The 24,508-nt window shown below is 36.4% G+C and overlaps 4 protein-coding genes across 6 annotated transcripts in view; 2 read left to right on the top strand and 2 right to left on the bottom strand.

Annotated features, from left to right (window-relative positions):
• Nucleotides 1-13,832, bottom strand: part of tdrd9 (tudor domain containing 9) — a 24,744-nt gene extending 10,912 nt beyond the window's left edge. The window contains exons 1-20 of one of the 2 annotated variants that reach the window (XM_016511062.1): nt 13,727-13,832; nt 13,343-13,465; nt 12,792-12,886; nt 12,518-12,591; nt 10,842-11,063; nt 10,374-10,496; nt 9,649-9,729; nt 7,610-7,780; nt 7,426-7,529; nt 6,386-6,505; nt 6,226-6,310; nt 6,062-6,119; nt 5,867-5,971; nt 5,668-5,765; nt 5,418-5,549; nt 4,924-5,083; nt 3,776-3,839; nt 3,600-3,663; nt 1,740-1,793; nt 1,542-1,658 (exon numbers count right to left, since the gene is read on the bottom strand). In XM_016511062.1, the coding sequence (XP_016366548.1) occupies nt 1,542-1,658; nt 1,740-1,793; nt 3,600-3,663; nt 3,776-3,839; nt 4,924-5,083; nt 5,418-5,549; nt 5,668-5,765; nt 5,867-5,971; nt 6,062-6,119; nt 6,226-6,310; nt 6,386-6,505; nt 7,426-7,529; nt 7,610-7,780; nt 9,649-9,729; nt 10,374-10,496; nt 10,842-11,063; nt 12,518-12,591; nt 12,792-12,886; nt 13,343-13,465; nt 13,727-13,728 (2,052 nt within the window). In that variant the 5' untranslated portion in view covers nt 13,729-13,832. Of the gene's footprint in view, nt 1-1,541; nt 1,659-1,739; nt 1,794-3,599; nt 3,664-3,775; nt 3,840-4,923; nt 5,084-5,417; nt 5,550-5,667; nt 5,766-5,866; nt 5,972-6,061; nt 6,120-6,225; nt 6,311-6,385; nt 6,509-7,425; nt 7,530-7,609; nt 7,781-9,648; nt 9,730-10,373; nt 10,497-10,841; nt 11,064-12,517; nt 12,592-12,791; nt 12,887-13,342; nt 13,466-13,726 lie in introns of both variants that reach the window. The other variant, XM_016511055.1, reaches the window with a different exon arrangement.
• A 1,074-nt stretch (nt 13,833-14,906) lies between these two features.
• On the top strand, nt 14,907-19,014 carry LOC107707176 (phosphoglycerate mutase 1-like). The gene is made up of 4 exons (XM_016511113.1): nt 14,907-15,359; nt 16,063-16,337; nt 17,998-18,178; nt 18,617-19,014. Exons 1-4 carry the CDS (start codon nt 15,221-15,223, stop codon nt 18,784-18,786), a joined length of 765 nt encoding a protein of 254 aa, XP_016366599.1. The 5' UTR covers nt 14,907-15,220; the 3' UTR covers nt 18,787-19,014.
• Nucleotides 19,015-19,106: 92 nt separating this feature from the next.
• LOC107707167 (histidine protein methyltransferase 1 homolog) lies at nt 19,107-20,680 on the bottom strand. The gene is made up of 2 exons (XM_016511101.1): nt 20,504-20,680; nt 19,107-20,254 (listed from the first exon to the last, which is right to left on the bottom strand). Exons 1-2 carry the CDS (start codon nt 20,651-20,653, stop codon nt 19,400-19,402), a joined length of 1,005 nt encoding a protein of 334 aa, XP_016366587.1. The 5' UTR covers nt 20,654-20,680; the 3' UTR covers nt 19,107-19,399.
• A 652-nt stretch (nt 20,681-21,332) lies between these two features.
• The window catches only part of zdhhc16a (zDHHC palmitoyltransferase 16a), a 6,137-nt gene continuing 2,961 nt past the window's right edge, over nt 21,333-24,508 (top strand). For both annotated transcript variants that reach the window (XM_016512408.1, XM_016512415.1), the window contains exons 1-5: nt 21,333-21,481; nt 23,108-23,344; nt 23,431-23,625; nt 23,740-23,828; nt 23,960-23,988. In XM_016512408.1, coding sequence (XP_016367894.1) covers nt 23,117-23,344; nt 23,431-23,625; nt 23,740-23,828; nt 23,960-23,988 — 541 coding nt within the window. In that variant the 5' untranslated portion in view covers nt 21,333-21,481; nt 23,108-23,116. The remainder of the gene's footprint in view (nt 21,482-23,107; nt 23,345-23,430; nt 23,626-23,739; nt 23,829-23,959; nt 23,989-24,508) is intronic.

The following is a 24,508-nucleotide window of genomic DNA, read 5'->3' on the forward strand; positions in this document are numbered from 1 at the left end:
ATTTAAGGGTTCAGTAAATAATTATGATGTTATCTTTTAATCTTTTTGAGTTATTATTTTGGAGTGTAAGATTACATAGAGTATTCCAAATTCTACCAACACCAGTGCAATTTTTTTTTCCTACACCACTACATAATATCAATACTGTGTTTGTGGAACTAATGGTCACTCTTTTAAACCCTTTGTTAAACGCAATCCACTAAATACTCACTTCCTCATTACAGAGAAAAACTACATTTGAATAAAAAATATATAAGCTATGAAATTAAACTAGCTGACTGCATAATTTAGCAGCAAAAACAATATCTTGAAAAAAAATCTTTGGTGCACATTATACAATTTGTAGAAAATGTTTATGCTGTTAACTATTTGTTTCTTACAAAATACATTCATGAATATAATATAGAAATCATGAGAAAAAGAAAGGCTTCTAATAATCTTGCTGTTTGTGATAATTCCTTCCTTCCTTAAACAAAGTATTATAATGGGAATATATCATCTTGGAGAGAGAGTTTTACCGTGCTGACTGTCATAACTGAACGTGACGTGCTGTTTGAATACTGAGCGGAGAATGACTGACAGCTGCAGCAGAAGGAAGATGAGTTTCTGTAAACCTAAATTCTGTCCCTCACATTAAGATATGGAATGGCTTCAGATGATATAGCAGGGCTCCAGACTGCGACCATTTTTTCTGCCTGTGCGACTAAATTTTGTGTGCGGTCGCACTGGCGCGACCACCGCGTTGGTCAGCTCATAAGCGCTGCAATTTCTGTTGCATATGAGAAACATCAAACGGCAAACGAAACTGAAAGCATAACGAAACATAGCTTAGAGAGTATACTCGCCGTGTCAGTACGAGCGTGAGGGTGCGCGCAGCAAAAATGACGCGCATATTGAGGAAACGACGGGATGGTTTTCAAGCGAAAGTCAAGTAAAAGACCGCTTCTTAAACCAGAGTGTTGTATCTTACTGATTTATTGTTGTTCTGCTTTTTAATTAAGAATAACAATGAATCCATTCTTTTGTTCTAGTCAAAAAATTAAAGGTGTGTAGATGTATGCAAGCAAAACAGTGACAACAAGATCACGAATTCGAAAGTGAAAGCATCCGAAGCCCCCATAGAACTATAAACTATGATAAAAGTTCATCAGCATGCATTGAATAATCCCATGTTGTAGCGCAAAAAAAAAAAAATATTGCGACCAAATCATGTGCTCATGCGACCAGCTGAGAAAGTTAGTTGCAAAAGTGAGTCCAGTGGGAAGAATGAGTCTGGAGCCCTGTATAGGCTATACATTGTTGTCTCCGTGTACTGGAAGCTTGTGACACTATAACAAATTCCTTGTATGTGCAAACATACTTGGCAATAAAGCTCTTTCTGATTCTGATTCTGACATTGCATGAAAAGCAAACTGGTGCTCTTCTGTTTCTTTTGGTGTATGACTCCCCCTTGTGTCGTATAAAAAGCACAATAATCGCGGTTGTTGGTTAGAGCAATTAATCGCGATTAGACGGTTATTTAATTATCGCGACAGGCCTACCTGCAGGATGAATCTCTGTTTGTGCAGGCTGGTGTAGTCTGTGGGGTTTGAGGAGCTGCTGATGTGCATGTTAAATCTGGACACTCTCTTCTTTAGATCCTCAAAGAGCTCTGCCACCTGTAACACACATTCAATGGGTATAAAATGCAAATGTTGTATAAAATGAGCATGTTTTGTATGCGCGCACACTGTATTTACCTCTCTGATTCGTTTGATCTGAATGCAGTTCTCTTTGCCCCATTCCAGTTCATCCTGATATTTGGAAAAAACAAAGGTGTTAGAGAGTGCACAGAGGACAAATTCTTGTCTCATACTTTAACTGTTGATATATGTACACACTGCATTGTTTTTAAGCATATTGCAGCCTGAGTGCCTTCAAGACAGTTGTCAAGGTAAATATAAAAACATATCTTGAGTAGGGCTCCATCTAGCGGTTTATGAGGGCAATAACCTTGTATCATTTGTATTTAATCCCAAATGTTTCCTTTCCCATCTTCATGTATATGATCTAGGGCTGGACGATATGGCCAAAATTTATATCACGATATATTTCTTAATTTCGGTCGATACGATATAATTCCGATATCGATATGAACACTATTTATCTGAAATAGAAATCTTTTGTAACATTATAAATGCCGGTAACACTTTACAATAAGGTTCATTAGTTAAACATTAGTTAATGTAGAAACTAACATGAACTAACCATGAGCAATACATTTGTTACTGTATTTACTAATCTTCACTAACGTTAGTTAATAAAAATACAGATGTTCATTGTTAGTTCATGTTAGTTCACAGTGCATTAACTAATGTTAACAAGATTTTAATAATGTATTAGTAAATGTTGAAATTAACATTAACAAAGATTAATAAACGCTGTATAAGTGCAGTTCATTATTAGTTCATGTTAACTAATGTAGTTAACTAATGAACCTTATTGTAAAGTGTTACCTAACTGCCTTTATCATCACTTTTGATCAATTTTAAGCATTCTAGCTAAATAAAAGTATTCATTTCTATAATTTCTTTCCCAAAAAAATAATAAAAATTATACTGAATGGAATAGTGTATAATGTTACAAAAGCTTTTTATTTCAGATAAATGCTGATCTTTGGATCTTTCTATTCACTGAACAACAAAAAAAAAGAACAAAAACAGACCAATTAACGGCACAATATCCAAAAAACCACTAGAACAGTGTTATATATTTTGCTGACTTGTGTACTTACATTATCCCAAATGTTTCAAAATAAAGTTTAAATCCAGAGAAATAAGCAATTTTAATTAGTGACACGGGACATGTCCATAGTGTCATTGTGTCGCCTGCCAATGACGTCATACACCCTCGATTTCCGGTTTTGTTTTGTAGAAAACATGGAAACACCAAAGACGCTTTAATATGCTATGCATTTTATTAGACAGGTGACGACCGCACAGAGTAGCATTCTAACAGAACTTTCAAATGTATCTAGTATGATAAAACAGCGCTGCTTTACCCCACATACGCACGACCGGAAGCAGCGGAAGCGCTCGACTGTGGCATAATAAAAGCTCCGCTGCTTTCGAGCCGTGCGTCGCGCTCGTTCAGCGGCCTCGTTTCGCTTCGGCCTTCGCTTTCCGCCTCACCCTGCTTCATACTACGATGTTAATAAATCTTTAATACATTAGCTCGTCCATGAACATGATTTCTGCCCGAGTCCCGTCGGATTGCATCGGCTACGTTAATAAATCATTAGCTCATCCATGAACATGATTTCTGCCCGAGTCCCGTCGGATTGCATCGGCTACGTTAATAAATCATTAGCTCATCCATGAACATGATTTCTAGCGCCCTCTAGCGGCAAAAAATTACATATTGTGCCTTTTATTGTGCCAAAAAAGTTGATATTGGCCCATAACAATATTGTTACCAAACTACTGTGTAGTAACTAATATTTACCATTACACATAAACTGTTACACTTTACACTCATCAACATTACACTCCTAAACTGTACTTTATGAGATCATAATCTAAACAAGTCTACAGAGCATGCTCAGTTTTGGCATTTCATACCTTGAAGGCATTGACGAAAGCAATGAAGTCACTTGGAATATTTTGTGCAAAGCTCAGCTTGCTCCTGTAAGATCAAACAGAGACAACAGTACAGATAAGGATCCAGTGAAAAGGATCAAATGTAAACCTAATTCAGATAACCAATGAAGTGTATGTGGGATGAAAGGTAAACCTACCTGTACCCAGCCAACTGCTGCAGTGATGGCATGGCAAAGAAACTCTTCAGAGAGAGAGACGCAGCTGAAAGACAGTTTATATATTTTTAGTAGGGCTGGTACGCGATTACATTTTTTTATCTAATTAATTACATGATGTGGCGATTAATTAAATCGCACATCAAATTTGGCTGAGAAATTACTCCCAAAAGATCATTTAAAGTAATTGTTGTGTAAAGCATCAAACAGACATTAAAAAAAGTAGCTTCAGCAAGAAATATTTTGTTTGAATATATGTAATACATTTCATCTTTTGGACCATGAGGGTGAGTAAATTACACAATTGTCATTTTTGTGTGGGTGAACTATACCTTATACAGACAACAATATTAACTTCTTACCTACTGAACTGCTGTATAAGATCAGTATCACATTTGCACTTGTGTGATATTGCACTTAGCCTATTGCTCGTGTGATATTGCTTAACAATATGATGTAAATATGAGCCAAAAACTCAAACAGGGGCATTTTTGCCCCATATCTTGAATTTTAGGGACATTCTATCTACGTTCTCTAGGCTCCATCATGCAGTGAGTTTCCCTGCCTCATATTTGTCATCAATCAACTGTATTAAATGTCAGATGACCCACATAGGTCTGTGTTAATAGATTTAAGGCGTTATTTTTCACCGTATTTTAAATTACCAGCCCTAATTTTTAGCATTTTTTTAAATTTCATGGCAACTTGGTACAACCTGACATTGTTATATAATTGATATACAGATTTTCACACACACTAATACGCAAAATGTTATACCAATGATAAGACACTCCTCCCTTAACAATATGATGTAAATATGAGCCAAAAACTCAAACAGGGGCATTTTTGCCCCATATCTTGAATTTTAGGGACATTCTATCTACGTTCTCTAGGCTCCATCATGCAGTAAGTTTCCCTGCCTCATATGTCATCAATCAACTGTATTAAATGTCAGATGACCCACATAGGTCTGTGTTAATAGTTTTAAGGCGTTATTTTTCACCGTATTTTAAATTACCAGCCCTAATTTTTAGCATTTTTTTAAATTTCATGGCAACTTGGTACAACCTGACATTGTTATATAATTGATATACAGATTTTCACACACACTAATACGCAAAATGTTATACCAATGATAAGACACTCCTCCAGACAGCCGAACACATGTCCAAAAACAATCAGCTTGCCCAGCTGCAGATCCACAGGCAGGTGCGCCAACACACGACCCAGAAATGTCAACTCTCCATCAAATTGCCTCTGACTGTTGCTCTGCACAGAAAGAGCTCCAATCTACACACACACAGGTCAGGGTTATTAATTATAGTTAACTAAAATGTAAATTAAGAACATATATTATTAATTAAAATAAAGCTGAAATAAAATACAATACAAGTATTAGATGAAAATTATAAATGAAATCTAAAATGAAAGCTGAGAACATAAAAGAGTAGCTAATTATTTAAATATATATACATTTAAAACTTATACAAAAATGTTGCGTGTTTGCCATAATACATCATGTAATTTTAACGTCAGGTTGGAAGTTCAACATTAATCAGTCAAAACTGTTCAAATTAGCAACCAACTACCAAGCAGTAACAAACAACCACTAAGTTTCATTGACCTGTTTGAGCTGCAGGACAGTTCTTTCGATGTCATTTAGGTTGGGTGGTGTGAGGGCTGTGGAGAGAACTGAGCGGGGATCGCCCATATCCAACAACTTCACCTTCAACAAGGTACTGGCCAATGGTGATCGCTGCAAATCAATACACACTGCCATAACCAACTTAGAAAGACTTTATAATTAAAAAAATGATTATTTCTGAATATCTTCCAAGTCTTGCTGCCACTGATTGATGCAATTGCTCCCCTACCAGCATCTCTGGGATTGTGAAATCCGGAATCTCATGCTCCCAGAAATGTCTGCTCACCAATCTGTAACAGAAGCCTTTAGACACCCGTCCAGCACGACCTGAGAAGATGCACAGGAAGAGACGCAAATAGACTGCATTTCAGAAAACCCAAGAACCAAGTAAATCTGTGCTGTTGAACACCAGCCCTCATATGCAGCACCTCGACGCTGGTTGCAACTGGTCTTGGATGCCCAGGTGATTCGAAGACATCTGTAATTGGTCTCCTTATCGCAAACCAACTGACGCACAAGGCAGAAGTCAATCACTGCATAACACACAAAATAATGCATAAGTTATACTTATTACTGTGAGATGACCTCAAGAACTCACACAAGGTGTAAAAATAAACACCCACCATATTTAACGTCAGGCACAGTGACAGAACTCTCAGCGATGTTTGTGGAGAGAATAATCTGTGAATACAAAGAGCAGAAATTTATACCATTCTTTTATACCAATACATTCTTCAAACACTCTAAACATACAAGTAAGAGACTTTGGCTTCACTGTAAATTTTACCTTCCGGTATCCAGGTATAGGAACCAGGAACACTCCATTTTGCTCCTCTAAAGTGACAGTTGAGTGAAGAGGATATACCTGCAACCTGTGAGCAAAAAAACACACATTAACACATTCATACACAAGCACACTTGTTTAAACACACTACACACAGACGTACCTCTTACGCACAAGTTTTGCGAGGGCCTCCTTCATATATTGTATTTCAGCAAGCCCAGGCAGAAAGACAAGCACACTACCTCTCTCTGGATGAGTAGCACTTCCAGTTTGCTCAGAGCACCTACTTCACACAAACACACACTCCATTAAGTTTTAATTACTTAAAATATGATTTTTAATCCTTAAACATACAACAAACATATAAAGCATTTCATGTATTGCTGAGCTCACAAAACTACCAAAATATTAAATATACAGTTACATTCAAAGGTTTGGAGTCAGTGTTTAAAAAAAGAAAAGAAATGAACGCTTTTAATATTTAGCAATACAGCATTAAAGGGGTCCTATTATGCCTTTTCACTTTTGCAACTTTAGTTAGTCTGTAACGTTGCTGTTTGAGCAAAAAAAAAAAAAAGATCTGCAAAGTTACAAAGCTCAAAGTCCACTTCAAAAGGAGATTTTATTTAACAGAAATCACTTCTCAAAAACTACAACAAACGACTCGTTTGGACTACAACACATATTTTCCGGGATTTTTGATATCACACATATCGACGAATGGGATGAGACAAATCAAGACTTTGTAAAAGAGCATAATAGGACCCCTTTAAATTAATCAGAAGTGACAGTTTACAATGTTACAAAAATTAGTTCAAATAAATGTTCTATATCTATACATCAAAGAATTCTGAAAAAATGTATCACAGTTTCCAATAAAATATTAAGCAGCACAACTTTTTCAACAACAAATAAATTTTTTATTTAGCACCCAATCAGCATATTAGAATGGTTTCTGAAAGATCATGTGACACTGAAGACTAGGGTAATGGCCGCTGAAAATTAAACTTTGCCATCACAGGAATAAATTACATTTTAAATATATTAAAATAGAAAAGTTATTTTAATTGTAATAATATTTCGCACTACTACCGTTTTACTGTATTTTGATCAAATACATGCAGCCTTGGCAAGACATTTTTTTTTTTCAAAATCTTAACCAAAACTTTTGAACAGCATGTGTGTCTCATTGTGATCCCTGACCTTTGATCTTTAGCCTCCATCTCATCAAAGCTCTGGATAAGAGAGATGGCAACATTATACATCTCCTCTGTGATACAAGGGTCGACTGGGAAGGTTAGGTCCACCTGACACATACACACAAACACTTATATAAGGAATTTAAACAGAAAATGTCAAAATATAGCATATTTTATGCTTCCTATACATTGACTCCAAGAGGTAGGATGGTTTTGAGCTCATCCAGGTAGAACTCTTCAATGGCGTATGGGGCTCCTTCCACCTCAAACACGTATGCTGGATTCATCTGATTGCGGATCGGAGTACCAAAATACTCTGCAAACTCTGCACAGTTTATGGTGGCTGACATCAGAATGACCTACAGAATGAGAGGTGTGATAAATGGGATAAATAAAGAAAAGGTAAAAACCAGGGTTTTTCCTGCATAGAGAATTATGAGGCGGCGGCCACCTCCACCAAATTTTGTGCCGCCATAAAATGCTGATATTTTTATACAAGTTTACTTGATATTTCTTTACATAGAACCATCATTTCTATTCATTTTCCACTGATTTACGCAATCTGATGAGCATTAACTCAAATTACGCGATCATCTCTGTATGAATGAATGAATGGCGGAGACGCGTGGTTTCGTTTACTACACACATACTGACGCTCGCGGTGATTTCAGCGTCTGCCGTCTCACTAAATGAGAACAAACACATAAACAACATCTCCAGAACTGCTCTGAGAGCCACTTCGTGAGTATTTTACCGTTTCATTTGAGTAAAACTAGCGTCATATCGTATACACACAGAACTGTAAAGGTATTCACGGCAACCCGTCAAAATAAAAGTCCGGTTTAACTTGAAGAAATATATTACTATTGTTCATTAGAATGTACATATTGCTACTACTAAAATTATTACAACTTTATTTTTTTTTAAGTAATGATCATACAACATTTCTTCCATGTTTTAATTTTAATAGTAAATATCATTTGTTTGCCAAAATAAATCAATAAAGTTTGATTTTCAATAATTTAAAGATAGGCTAAATGAAATTGTTTTATGCCTTCATTTGATAACCAGATAGCCTACACAACACATAATTTCTGAGTAAAAAGAAAACATTTCATACGGCTATTTTAAGAATAATTTGGAATAAATTAAGTTGTTTTTATGCATTCAAATAATTAGACATGCTAAAACACAGAATTAGGTAATAAAACATATGGTGAAAAAAAATAAAACATTTCATAGGGCCCTAAACATGTCATTTTTGTTAAACTTTTAATAAACTATTGTGAAGTTGTATAAGTTTCATGATTTTAATTAATTAGATAGAATTAGAATTAATTACATAATAAAATGTCATTTAACCATTAAAAAGGATTTCAGAAAAATTAGAACGGAAAAATGGAATTTGGGAAAAAATAAAATAAAACGGAATTTGGGAAAAAATAAATCAGATTTTATAGGGGCCTATATTTAACACACGATTATGATAGTATATGGTTTGTCAGTTATTTTCATTAGATTTGGGGTATTTTCATAACAATAGAGAATGTTTACATGAGAAAAGCCAAGCTGGTGCAACTATTAGCTTAGCATAAAAACTACAAATAACTTACTTCAACAACATTATATTACCAAAATCCACATTAGATCGCAATCGTAAGTTATTACAAACAATCAATGCTGGTTTGAAGTGAGATTTGAGTAAAAGCTTACTATTAATTTTATAAAGTCTTAGCTTGATGCTAATGTTAGCTCTAATGCACCTGTTACCCTGCTGCTATTGCATTTCATGACGTAGTCTACCAGAAGAATTCTTGTAAGGGTGTAAGAAAATGTTTTGTTTTCTAGAAAGACACTTTGTGGATTATTGTATATTGGATCAAAGCGATGTGGACCAGGAAGTGTATTCATGAAGTGTTTAACAACCTAATGTTATGTTTATGTTCACCTATCCTACAAAAGGGCTTTTAGCTGTTATGTTGCATTTCATTTAATGTTCAACAGGTTTGTTTTTGTAATTGTCATTTTTTTCAATCATATAATTATTACAACACCTACAATACACGTTGTGTGTAAAAAGTGTTTGTTTCAGCCATTTGAAGGGTGGTACATTGTGTGCACATGATCAGGATGGTACCACCTCCGCCTCATTTTGAGCCAGGAAAAACCCTGAAAACTACAGTGTAAAATCTGATTCTGTGAATTAAAGTATGTGCGCTGAACAAACCTTGACATATCTGGAATTGGTCCGCAGCAGTTTTCTGACAACCAGCAACAGGAAGTCAAGTTCTTCTGTTCTCTCATGGACCTGAACCAGGTTAAAATACAAACAATTAAGTCTACATGCCATTTTTTTCATTTAAATTGATTTTTATTTTAAAATTCAACTTTTTCTATAGTAGCATATTTGTTTCACTGTAAGATTCACATTGGTATCATTCAATTTCACCAGTATGGCATAATTTCAAGTACTGAACTTTTGGAATTGTGAATATCACTAGCCTGATAAGTGTACATACTGTTTCTATAAATGTACACTATCGCTCAGAAGTTTAGGATCAGCGAGATTTTTTTCTTCTTTTTTTTTAAAGAATGAATTATTCAGCAAGGATGCATTAAATTGATCATAAAGTATTTTACATTGTTACAAAATGTCTATTTCAAATAAATGCTGTTCTTTTGAACTTTCTACTCATCAAAAATCCTGAAAAATTTATCACAGTTTCCACAAAAATGTTAAACAAAACAAAATTGTTTTCAACATAAGTAGTAATAAGAAATGTTTCTTGAGCAGCAATCCAGCATTTTTTAAAGTTATATTTATGGGCTTTTTGTGCCTTTTATTTTGAGAGGACAGTGGAGAGATGACTGTTTTAGTGTATATTTGATCAAATAAATGTGGTTTAAATGTGGCAGTAGTCTATGTCTATAAATTGTAGATTGTGTATCTACCTCATCTATGAAGATGTGAGAGTACTCTGTGAGTGTTTTGGCTGACACTAATTTCTGCAGTAAGACTCCTGTGGTCACATAAATCAGCTTGGTGTGCTCTGTGGCCATCTTCTCTAAACCCACCTGGAGACAGAGAAAAAGACATTAAATAAATGTATATAGTATTAAGTGAGTCTAGCAGCTTATGCTTAGAATAAAAAAATCTGCATATTATTTTATAGGTTTGGTTTTGTGGGAAGGGAATTTATGAGGAATTTGTTTTAGTTCTAATGCACACAACAGATGCATAGTCCCCAACTTACATATTTTTATTTTTTTTTTGATAATCCACACTTGGGATGTACGACACAATATGGAAAAAAAAAAGAATGTTACCATTTCAGTTTTATCATTACTTTTTTCCCATTCAATATATTGATTCTATTCACACTTTTAAGGTAAACAGTTTCCACTCCATGCATCTCACACCTGATACCCCACCAAGCTGCCCAGGGTGCATTTGCGTTCACGTGCCACCCAGCGGGCAATGCTGGTGGCGCCAATTTTGCGTGGCTGAGTAACAACCAGGTTACAGGGCGTCTTTTTTTCGGCATAGTGATCCAAAATGAACTGTGGCAGCTGGGTGGTTTTACCACTGCCGGTCGCTCCACGAATGATGATCACGGAGTTATTCTCAATCAGAGAGACCAACTACACACACACACAAACACAAAGAGGGATTGATATACAGTGCTGCTTGAAAGTTTGTGAACCCTTTAGAATTGTCTATATTTCTGCATAAATATGACCCAAAACAATTAGATTTTCACAATCCTGAAAGTATACAAAGAGAATCCAATCAAAGGAGACAAAAATATATACTTTGTCATTTATTTATTGAGAAAAATGATCCGGTGTTAAATATTTGTGAGTGGCAAAAGTATGTGAATCTTTGCTTTCAGTATCTGGTGTGACCCCCTTTTGCAGCAATAAATGCAAGTAACGTTTCTTGGAACTGCTGATCAGTCCTGCACAACGGCTTGTAGGAATTTTAGTCCATCCCTCAGTACAGAACCACTTCAACTCTGTATTGTTGGTGGGTTTCCTCCTATGCTTGCTTCGGGTCCTTCCACAATTCTCGGATTTCAGTTCTCGGACAGATGTCCTGAAATTTTCCTTCAGAATTTGCTGGTATAATTCAGAATTCATTGTTCCATCAATGATGGCAAGCCGTCTTGGACCAGATGCAGCAAAACAGACCCAAACCATGATAATACCACCACCACCACCACCACGTTTCACAGATGGGATAAGGTTCTTATGCTGGAATGCAGTGTTTTCTTTCTCCAAACATAACGCTGCTCATTTAAACCAAAATGTTCTATTTTGGTCTCATCCATCCACAAAACACTTCTCCAGTATTCCTCTGGCTTGACCACATGATCTTTAGCAAACTGCAGATGGGCAGCAATGTTCTTTTTGGAGAGCAGTGGCTTTCTTCTTGCGACTCTGCCATGGACACCATGGTTGTTCAGTGTTCTCCTGATGATAGACTCATAAACATTAACATTAGCCAATGTGAGAAAGGCCTTTAGTTGCTTAGAAGTTAGCCTGCAGTCCTTTGAAACCTAATGGACTTTTACACGTCTTGCTTTTAGTGTTCTTTGTTGGTGGACCACTCCTGGGGAGGGTAACAGTGGTCTTGAATTTCCTCCATTTCTACACAGTCTGTCTGAATGTGGATTGGTGGAGTCCAAACTCTTTAGAGATGGCTTTGAAACCTTTTCTAGCCTGATGGATCTCATTTGTTTGTGCCATAATACACTTCCACAAACATGACCAAACGTTGATAGATCCTTGTTCTTTAAATAAAACAGGGCACACACTGACACCGTCATCTCACTAATTAAAAACACCTCTGAACAGATGGACTCTAATTTCACCTTCAAATTAACAGCTAATCCTAGAGATTCACATACTTTTGCCACTCACAGATATGTAATATTGGATATAGACAATTCTAAAGGGTTCACAAACTTTCAAGCAGAACTGTATGCACATAAGAAAATACACAACATAACCAAACATGAAAAAGTCCATACAGTCCATAAACCTTTTATTGAATTATGAGTAAATGTGTCTGTATGTGCCTTGTATCTGTGTACCTCTTGTCTGTTCTTAGTAATAGGGAGAATTGGATACTCATAACTGCCGAGCGAAGGCGGGTTGGTTCCTGGACCTATAATTCAAAGGTCACGTGTCAAAACAGTTTGAATTGTGAATGTGAGTTATGCAATTCCATCCTAATTGGTAACACAGAAGCCAAACATGGTGGTAGGACAGATGTTATGTTAATAGCACTGTACAATACTGATTCTAGTTAATCACATCAGTAAAATCAAATAATAAAGAGTCTTTAGTTGGTATGTGGGTGATTACTGGTTGGTAGTTCTGGCCTCCTGCTCTTCTGGTTTCCTCCATCCGATCCTGCCTTCTCTGGAGAAGTCTGTTCAAACAACTGCTCCACAGAGCTGCAGCAAATGCACACACAAAGAGAAAATTGTGTATCCTTGGGTCTTCTCCCAGTCTATTGTTTAGTTAATCACCAGCTGTCAATCATATTAATTCACCTGCACACATTTATACTTCTCTATGCAACACTAAACCCTGGTTCAAAAAGACTGGAGACTTTTAACGGTCTTTTTAAACAAACCGTGTATATACTGTCAAAATGCTAAATGTTGTTTAGTACGGCAGACCTTTTAAAACTAAACTTGGACAAAGGATCATGCATTGATATTTACTTTATGAAAATGCATGCGTATCGACTTATCCTAAAAGCACGTGTCTCCTGTCGTGTTTTTATTCCAATTAGCGATAACTACACACGTCTCATCAATATTTATTGTTTATATTTCTGAATCCTCTTAAAGTAAGCCTGTATAATAAAATTAACCGTTTTAATCAGCAAAAACACTCATGACTTATACCTGTCTGTAGTAGAAGGAGCTTCGGCCTGCTTTTTCACTTCATCGGTGATTGTGATGTTTGCAAACTGTACCCCGACAGTAAACCAGTGGGCTATCTGAGCTGATGTGATGGCCTGATGCATCCTGCACAAACCATACAAAAATCATGCAAAAACGACAAATAATCAAACGCCGAGAAGAGCTCACATGCGTCCACTCGCGCTCTCTAGCATCTCTTTCCGCGCCGCGGCAGCTCTGCCAGCAGGTGGGGTGGAGACCAGGTTAACGCTCAATTTTTTATTTAAAAAAATAACGAAAACTTTTGTTGTTGTTGTAGTAGTATATGATTCGCTAATAGACCAAAGTAAGTTGTTGAGATATTAAAGTCAATCTAAATGTAATTACATTCATTAGGGACCTGCGACTGTTGATTTGAACGATTTTTCCCGCCAAATCCTTCACAGAGCACGGCCTGCCAGAAAAAAAGTTCAAAATAATTTTAGAACATAAATTAAGCAAATATATGGTTGTACAGCTATAAAATTCATGTTATTGTTTTGATATTGTTTCTTAATTAAAATTTAATTTTGTACAAAGCTGACAGAGATGCAGAAGATGAAACTGGATGAAATAAAAAAAAGAAAAGGTGACAAAGAAAAAACGTTAAAACATTACAAATAAGAAACTTTCTTATATTTTATTTATTTATTTTGTTTTCACTAAAATATACTGTAATGTATGTCACTTTGTTTCCATCCAAGCATTGACTGCTTCTAAATCAGGGGTGCCCAAACTCGGTCCTGGAGGGCCGGTGTCCTGCAGAGTTTAGATCCAACCCCAATTAAACACACCTGAACCAGCTAATCAAGCTCTTACTAGGCATACTAGAAACTTCCCGGCAGGTGTGTTGAGGCAAGTTGGAGCTAAACTCTGCAGGACACCGGCCCTCCAGGACCGAGTTTGGGCACCCCTGTTCTAAATGTATACTCGGAGTCAGAGTAATGGGCAACAAAAATGCAGACTAAAGTAAGCAAGGCAAGGTCTTTAGTTTAATGGAAGGCTCCACTGTGACAAGATTGTTTTTATTCCAGGGCAATAAATAACAGTGGAAATGTTCAATAGCTTTTTGTAGGCTGATTTTCAAAAAGAGCCAACCCGGAGAAATACCCACTGGAATAAAAGGTGTGGCAAAATGCAGTTTCCATCTACTCATAATGAGTGATCATGAGTCATTTAACATCAGATTATGGTCAGATCTGCAGTTGTGTACATACATTTCTAATAAAAAAGTCAAAGATTTATAGTTAAAGATTAATAGTTACTATCAAGATACTCAAGATTAATAGTTACTATGTTTCATTCATATACCAACTGCAGCATTCACACGAACTGCTCAGTTCAGACGGGCTCCCTGGCTAAACTCCGCCCACACCTAAAAAAGTAACTTTTGATTGGCTCTCCAGAACCTCATCTCCAAGATACACCCAATGAACTCTAACGGGAAGTTACAATCCTCCTTTAGTTGAATGATTTATAATACTGCTTTTCTCTGGTAGGGGTCGATGAACTGTGAACGATTAAATATATTATACTCCTTTTTATTCTTGCTAAAACATTTTGAACCGGGGGTTTACTACAGGAGGTTTACTATAAAATATTCACAGGCGTTACAGGAAGGTCACGGTTTTTTCCATGTCGTGTTTGCAGTTTCACATGGTTGCGCATCGTTCCGAGGCTTTGATTGGTTGAGCGTTGAGACGGGGAGGTCGGAACGTCATTCATTACGGACTGAGATGATAGGAGGGTCTTTTTGACAGTACTCTTTACAGAGCTTAACAACCTGTTCGATCAGAGCTCACTGTGCTTGTCTTTAGCTGCTACCTTTATTATTTGTCTCAAATGGCTGCATACAAGCTGGTTCTCATTCGCCATGGCGAGAGCTGCTGGAATCAGGAGAATCGCTTCTGTGGTTGGTTCGACGCGGACCTGAGCGAGACAGGGGCTCATGAGGCAAAGAAAGGCGGTCAAGCTTTAAAAGGTTTGTATAGTATTATATTTTGGGAATGAGCGTTGTAAATCTGCTGTCCTATGTATATCAGCAGATTAGCTCTAGTTTAGTTTTTGAAAGAACATGTGCGTTATGTCTTAACTGAGTGTCCCTTTGCCCACGTTGTTTTATTAATGCTTGCTTTGAGATTTTTGCATTTTAAATAATAAAAGTCAAACCGGAAAATTCAAATGACTTTCAGAAGACTGTGCGTCCCCAGCACAGCCCCGCCTCCGACATGACGCGTGTACGATCTGAACCAATAAGCTGGCGGTTTGCCTTTTACTGACGGGTAGAGGGCGGGGCCTATCTGATGCGAACGTGCAACACAGGACGTGATTTTGTTCACGTGCTGAATTTTCCAGTCAGGGATGCAATAAAGTGACTTTTTGACGCGTTTACAGTTATGCATTTTGTATATAATATATATTATAAATTAGAATATTTTAATAATTATAATGTAATATTATATTATTTTAATAACTATAACAAAATATTATCTACATTTAATATTCTACATTTTTAAAATAAGTTATTGTAATATTAATTTGTATAGTTTTAATTCTGTATTAGGGCTATGCTGTATTAAATGTGCATTAAATAATATTTTAATTATAAGAAAAATAAATTACTATCATAGTATATTAAGTTGTATTATGTTGAATTCTGTGTTCCATATACTGTGTCTTTGCAGATGCAGGGTTTGAGTTTGACATTTGTTATACCTCGGTACTGAAGAGGGCCATCCGGACGTTATGGATTGTTTTGGACAGTATTGATCAGATGTGGCTGCCTGTGCACAGGACCTGGCGCCTGAATGAACGCCATTATGGTGGTCTCACTGGGTTAAACAAGGCTGAGACTGCGGCCAAGCATGGTGAAGCCCAGGTTAAGATTTGGAGGCGCTCCTATGACATCCCTCCACCGACTATGGATGCAGATCATGACTTTTACAGCATCATCGGCAAGGTGGGGTCTTCAGCATCTTTTATTCATTATGGTACTTTAAACCCTTAATTTGTTGCATTCAAATGCATATTTTGGATGTATTTGTCTTCATAATTAGTCACTCCCCCTTCTTAGATTCCATAGATTCTCAAAATATATAAGAAATGACTCATAAGTGTATAAATGCATATGGTGAGGATGTACTTAGTTTTTAGCTTTCTGAATGGATGATATTGCATGATGACAACATGCCTATCAACTTTTTTATTATCTGCATTCTTACATCCCATACAACGAAAATCATAGAGTTCATACGCCATTTTAACATGCATTATACCAACTCATGAGTCTGAAAACCAAATTTGTTGCAGCATGTTGATGTTACACATTGAAATTGACGTCCTAGTAGTTAATCAGTGCAAAGACTCAGAAAACAAAGTTCAAATCTTATTTGTATAGGAAACCGCTTACAAATGTTGATAGCATTTCATAGGTCATAGGAAAACTCTGGTTTTCCTATGACCTAGAACAGGCGTCTGCAACCTTCAACGTCAAAAGAGCCATTTTGGCCCCTTTCCCACCAAATAAAATTCACGTGGAGCCACAGAATATTTGATACCCAAATAAAGATAACACGGCATATAGCTAAAGTGTTATATTCAGTTATGTTACAGGGCAGGGGAGTAGCAATCATTTCAGAAGTGAGGGGGACAGAAATGTCAAATGTAATAATAATAATAGGCCTAATAATATTTATTTATGTATGTCTAATTTACAAAAAAAAAAACTTTTCTTATCTCTTACTTTTAATTGGCTAAGAAATAAAATACACTGCTGGACAATAACCAATCATTTGTCTTCTATAATATTTTTGATATATATTTTACTAATGACAATTTTATGGTTATGATTGTATAATCAGTATAATACTTTATATACTACAAAGACTTTTTCCATTTTTATCACAGAATAAGGCAGAAAATATATTGTATAGCTTCTGTAGTGTAATTAATGCTGTCAATTACCACTGTATCATTCATATAAAAGACTTGAAAAACACATATAAACCATATATTGTCGCAATCATTTATTTTCTTCACGTTTCATCAATTAAGGTTTATGCTTGTTATTCAGCTTAGCTACAGCGATAGATAGCGGGATGCCTTTGTCCATATTAGGGATTTCCTGGCGTCAAAAGTTACTTCTATCATATGAGTCCGTTTTGGACTTTCTGTACGAGAGTGCCCTCCGGCTTCGAGTATGAATGAAACACAGCGCATGAGAGTGTTCAGCACTCCGTGATGTTCACATCGTTTTGGATAAGAATAAAAAGTATCCAAAACGACGTGACTATCTTGTCTCTGTGATTTATTCACATTGGCCCTTGAAAACCTCTATGTGAACACACTTGCCCGAGAAAAAGTGCATGGGAAGAGTTTAGGATTTATTAAAAGTCGGGGGGACACCTCCCCCACATATTGTATACCCATGCTACAGGGAGCCACCGCAGAAGGATGAAAGAGCCGCGGGTTGCCGACCCCTGACCTAGAACAAACTAACAAGTCAAGAATTTCTATTAGATTAAAAGAGCAGAACTATTACACGGTGGTGATATGTTTATAGAACATTTGAGTAATGCATGCACCAATTTTGTCTTGTGGGATGTCTTGTCTTTCTATAGGACAGACGTTATGCTGATTTGACCGAGGACCAGCTGCCTTCTTGTGAGAGTCTGAAGGACACTATTGCACGGGCCCTACCCTTCTGGAATGAGGAGATTGTGTCTCAAATCAAGGAGGGAAAGAGAGTGTTGATTGCTGCTCATGGAAACAGTTTGAGAGGCATTGTGAAGCACTTAGAAGGTGATTATCCCACAGTATAATTTCAATCCATTGTTCAAGGTTCTCACCATCATTGAAATCCTTTAAATATGATTTCCATATCTGGAAAAGTCATGGAAATTAATAGAATCTTTCATAAAGATTTTTTAAAGTAACGTTACCTGAAATCAAATCAAATAAAAACTTTTTATTTTTTTTATTTAAGCTAGCTGCCAAGGCATTTGTCATTTTCATTTAATTAAACTTTATGTACTAAAGTAACTAAAATTAAAACTGAATAAATTAATAAAAACTATTTAGACACATAAAAAAACTAATAAAAATGCCAAAAACACAAAAATTACTCAAACTTTAAAATTAAAATGGATAATATAAAAATAAAAATGACTTGTGGAGTCACCACAGATTATTTAAATTTAATTTCTTCCATAGTCTCAGTTTGTTTCTTCACACTTACAGGTATGTCTGAGGAGGCCATCATGGAGCTGAATCTGCCCACAGGCATCCCTATTCTTTATGAGCTGGACAAGAACCTGAAGCCCATCAAGCCCATGCAGTTCCTCGGAGACGAGGAAACTGTTCGCAAAGCCATGGAAGCTGTGGCAGCACAGGGCAAAGCCAAGAAATAGAGTATATACTCCCATATTTAACATCAATGAGACAGAGCTATATAGAAATACATATACAAGTTAAAAAATATAGGACCAATATGTAACCAGTTTGAAATGTTAGAATTTTGGAATGGTTGTGAGTATTTATTACTTAAACAGTTTACAAGGACCACACATTTTTGTTTGGATTTGTCTTTATGTAATTCATTCCATAATTTACTTTGTCTCCACTTTATATTTGGTCAAGTGTTGTCAATGTGGCATCTCCAAGTACATTTCTTTTCACATTAAACCAGTGTTGAGACTGTCTGTTGGCCTGTGTGATTCTGCTTGATAAATTCTAGAGATGTATGCTGGTACATGTAAACTTGTGTCAGTTCTTGTTTATTTGATGATGATTTTGCAGTGCTTTATTGCAGATTGAACACTGACTTCTACAAATCTTTGGAGTGTTTCACCAAACTCCAGTTTCAGTGATGGTGCTCTTGCTGTTTTAAAATTAGTTATTTACACCAAGCACAATTTAGGATCTCCATAACCATCCATTTGGCCTAAAAAGAATATGCATCCATTATTTTATGTTAACTTGCACCATAATTGCATAGGCACATTAATCAATACAATTTGAATGTCACTTTTTGAATGTCAATGATACAACGTGTCTCTTAAGACCTTGTTCCACATCATTCAAATATCTGATTTGAAAGACATTATTCTGCTCCACAAACTTCTCAAACAGACAAAGGCCACCTCCTACTCCAAAATAGTGAGATTTGGTTGCCAAATAAACAATGCCATTCTCATCAAGCAGGTCACAAAACACATTATGAAGTGAAGGGTAGTAGTCCGTGTTATATATAGTTTCTGATGTGAAGATAATGTCATATTTCGGTGATGGGGTTTTATTTTGCATAAGTGTGAGAAAAGAGTTCCAGTCACCTGAGAAGAAACCACAACGATCTAGTAATTTCTCTGTTGCATTCAGGGCTTTTCTCTTACACGGTGGGCTGCTATTTTTCTCTTCATTTTCATCATCTTCACAATTGAGAAAAACATTTGGCACTGTTAACTGCTCTATCACAGTGCTGTTATAATCCTGGAAATCAACTTTGCTAGCTCCTCTCTTCAATGCAAGTATGCCAAGTAGACCAGCTCCACAGCCTAAGTCTAACACTCTTTTCCCAGCGAAGGTCTCTCCTTCATCATCAATGTACTCAAGTAGATCGTAAGTGCATTCCCATATCTTAAGTCCACCCTCATAGACTCCAGAGATGAGGTCTGAGTTTTGAGTCAGTGTTTTGGCCAGTATCTCCTCACTGTCCTCTCGTTCAGGAGCAGTCTTCTCAAACACTGATTCATTGAGACAGAGCAGGGGAGGCAGGGCACCTATGGTGATGGTTTCAGGCACCCAGTTCTCAATTTGGGACAGAGGATCCAACAAAGGTTGGTGCTCCACAGCATCCTTTATCTTCGTTGCACTGACTTCCTATGGAAAGAATACAATGTGCATATGATCTTGACAGATGCAATCACAAAATGTGGTGTAAGCTTGAGTAAATACCCCCACATATTGATTTACGCTTTCACATTAACTGTTAAAATGGAATATCATCTAGTCCTAGAATTTAAAGTGTGCTGTACATTTCAAGCATAATTTTAGATTTTACAGTCAGCTGTCTTGCAGCATTAGCCAAGATATAGCGGGTTTTAACAAGCTAATAATAAATTCCCTTACCGAGCACTTAAGATCCACTTCTTTTGCTTTGTCGTCTTTGTTTTCTTTATCGTTTGTTTCGTTTGTCTGTAAAGGAATATCGAAGTTGAAACTGAATGCCATCTCTTGCACTATTTCGACCCACGCAGTGCCCTTAGCACGTGTGAACATCTACTATTGTCGAGTCCTAAACGAATTTTTCTTTTGAGTCGGATCTTTTCAATGCATTGGTTGAACAGAACAGGTTCAGAAATAGGTCCGAGTTATTTAAACAGCATTTGCAGCCAATAGGTGTACATTATTTTAGCAATGTAAATGCAAATTATAATCGCGTTTTAAATAAGTTCATGGTTATTGTGAGTTAGATTTTATGGACTGGTTATTCATGACTGCAACAAACTAGGAAATAGTACAACGTTATAGAAAACAGAACACGTAATACGTAAACACGTAATATGCCTTTATTGGGCCGCTTTAGAGAAGATTTTAGCAAAGCCGCATCTCTGATTTTAGAGCCCACGCATGCAGCAATTACGTTCGGACGTAAAAAAAAAATCACTGAATTGTTTCTTGAGCCGTTCCTTCGAAAGAACCGATTCGCGAAAATGACTTGGACATGAATCAAACTGCAATTCCCACAATTCCCTGCTGCAGTTTGTCTTAAATATTATAAAAATAGAACCTAAATGCGATTAATTAATTAAATACCACACAATATAACGTAATTTTGATTATTAATAATATAAAAATATACATTATAAAAATATTCCCAGATAATATTTCCGCTTTCCACGCCTTAAACTACAATTCCCAGAATTCTCAGCGTGACAGCTGAGCTCACATCCCTGAGCTTCAGACAGACAGCAGATGAAATCAGAGGGATAGAAACTGCTGCTTCCAATTATTTATCTCCGTCTGTGCCGAAATATATACAAAAATAAACATTCAACGGTATCATGAGTTGATTTTATCGCAGTTTTAAGAGAAGATCTTGGGCAGGTAAGACAACCGATTGTACAAATTTCTGACATGCTGTGCTCTTTGATGTTTAGCCCTTGCTGTTTGATTCAGTCAGGTCGAGGTACTAAACATCACTGTTATCCTTTGTTTCATCCTTGTGCGGTATTACAGAGAAATATATATATATACGTATATTTGTATATTTATGTATCTATATATGAGTGTGTATTGGACAGATGATAGATAACTGAAAGAAAGACAGACAGATAGATAGTATATTTATATATGTAACTATATATTGTAGATATTTCATTTTGACACTGTGATGTACTAACTTAACAATATCTTTGAGTGTATTTCTCTTAATGATAATTTTAGAGGCACAGACTCACGATCTGTCCCTAAGATTATAGTCTGTTTATGACATGGGGGGGGGATGGTGTATGATGTTGACCGTTTAGCTCTTGCTGTTTGATTCAGTCAGGTCGAGGTACTAAACATCACTGTTATCCTTTGTTTCATCCTTGTGCGGTATTACAGAGAAATATATATATATATACGTATATTTGTATATTTATGTATCTATATATGAGTGTGTATTGGACAGATGATAGATAAATGAAAGAAAGACAGACAGATAGATAGTATATTTATATATGTAACTATATATTGTAGATATTTCATTTTGACACTGTGATGTACTAACTTAACAATATCTTTGAGTGTATTTCTCTTAATGATAATTTTAGAGGCACAGACTCACGATCTGTCCCTAAGATTATAGTCTGTTTATGACATGGGGGGGGGATGGTGTATGATGTTGACCATTTTTACACAAATCTTACAGTATCTACTGTCCACTATAACTATTACATCTCTTTCTGCTTATGTCTGTCACAATTACAATGTTATATCATATGGGTGGTGGTGTTCCCTCCACATTCACTAGTGTGACCGGAATGTAGACTGTCCAGATCCGTCGTCGCTCACATGTCTGAATTTGACAACGTCTGGGCATGCAGTGCTAGCATTAACATTTTTTGAATTCTAACTGGGGACACACCTATATGATTAATAAATGTATTGTCTTGCCACTGATTTTGTGTTTTGCCTTACGTTTTTAAATAAATAAAGTTTCTCTTCATCATCCCAGATCTTTGTTTATGCATATATTCATCTAAATTCACATCCTGCGCCTCTTTAAGGGACGGCTTGAAACATTTCTAATAAGATTAATGGTTTGATTACAACTAAAAATCCACGGAAAGATGCATTAGTCACTAGCCTAACCATCCCTGAGTTTTATTTCTTAACCTAAGTAAACTTAAAAGGGCAGGGTGTTGTAGGTGCATTGTTATCAGTGCAATCATGTAAAGTATGCTGCTTTCTAAAGACTGAACAAAAGAGGTCATCAACCTTTCGTATATTTGTATTATGTTAGATAATTCAGGGGTATCAGAAAACTAAACCATGCTTGCATTATTGGTTTTTATCAATCCACGCCATCTGCTTAGAAGGATACTTGATTAATCTAATTGTCTTAAAGGTTCAGCATGAGGGCAACTGTCAGTGAGCAAATTGCAGGCCGTCTGCAGAGCAACTTGCTTGTGCCGATATTCAGGATGTTCAAACAGGTTATTAAAAGATAAGATCTTGTCTTTACAGGGGCTGAACATGCGTCCCTGCTCTACTGTCATGCACCTGCTGCTGCGATGCATGCGCGGATGTGGCAGACACAGTCGCAGTCGCATGCCCAGAAGACTGAGGCAGCCTGTGAGCTACATCAAACTGATCTTCAAATCCCTTTATTTTAACTCGCTCACTAACTCTGAAGTGGTACTGGACTGCATCCTTGAACCAGTGTTTTGGACGGTGGAGGTTGTCACAAGATGGTTTGGAATGGTAAATCTCACAATTACCATCATGTTGTTTTGTTGCAATGTCGGTTTGTTTCTCTTACACCCTGCGCTTTTTCTGTTCTCTTTAAGGTTTTTGTGTTTTTAGTAGTAGCTCTTACCAGTTCTGTGGTTTTCATCGCATACTTCTGCCTTCTACCGTTGGTCCTCCAAACGTACTCTCTTGGCTGGATGATGTGGCACATATGTTACGGGAATTGGATCTTGGTCATGATTGTCTTCCATTACTACAAAGCCACAAACACTCCTCCTGGATACCCTCCAAAGGTTTGGCGCCCTTGAAGAAGTGTGCACACACCACACACACACACACCAGAAGTGTGTGTTCAATGTCATTCTTGACATGACAGTTCCTCTTTCTTTCTTCACATTGTGTTTCAGATGAAAAACGAGGTCCCGTTTGTGTCGTTCTGTAAAAAGTGTGTCATTCCTAAACCAGCACGAAGTCATCACTGTGGCATCTGTAAAACGTAAGAGACACACAGTTTTCTCTGTCCCAACAGGCTTATAAAATCTGACTGGTGACTCAGTGTCAGCTGCATTGAATAATATTATTGTAAGAAACTCACATGTATCAACATCCCTGTATCTTTCTCTACAGATGTATTCTAAAAATGGATCATCATTGCCGTATCCTTTTTAAATCACCATACATTTTGTAAAGACTGCACCCATTTGGTCTTATTTTACTCTAAAATTCTTATATACTGGCTATGTTTTTTTAGTTAAAAATTCAGTTTAAAGGAATAGTTCATCCCAAAATGACAATTCTGTCATCATTTATTCAGATTCATGTTGTTGCAAACTATACACAAGTTGTATTGCATTCATTTATTATAACTGTATGGAAAAGACTGACAAAAACAGTTTTCAGAATAGAATTCAACATTTTTTTTTTAAATGATAACTTACAAAACCTACTGTGAGTTACAAGGTTGTTTACTTTTGTTGAATCCATCAGCTCACATTATTTGAACATATATATTTTTTAATAATCATGTTTACTAACAAAATTCCTTGTGGAAAATCTACTTTACCCATGATTCAGAAAAAAAATCCCTATTAATCAGAGAAACTAAACAAACAGATTGCCCCAAAAGAACACTTTAGTGCTCCCCCCCACTCCCTGCTTACATGTTTGTGTATATAT

The sequence above is a fragment of the Sinocyclocheilus rhinocerous genome, unplaced genomic scaffold (assembly GCF_001515625.1).
Source record: "Sinocyclocheilus rhinocerous isolate Xijiao unplaced genomic scaffold, SAMN03320098_v1.1 scaffold1243, whole genome shotgun sequence".
Taxonomy (NCBI): domain Eukaryota; kingdom Metazoa; phylum Chordata; class Actinopteri; order Cypriniformes; family Cyprinidae; genus Sinocyclocheilus; species Sinocyclocheilus rhinocerous.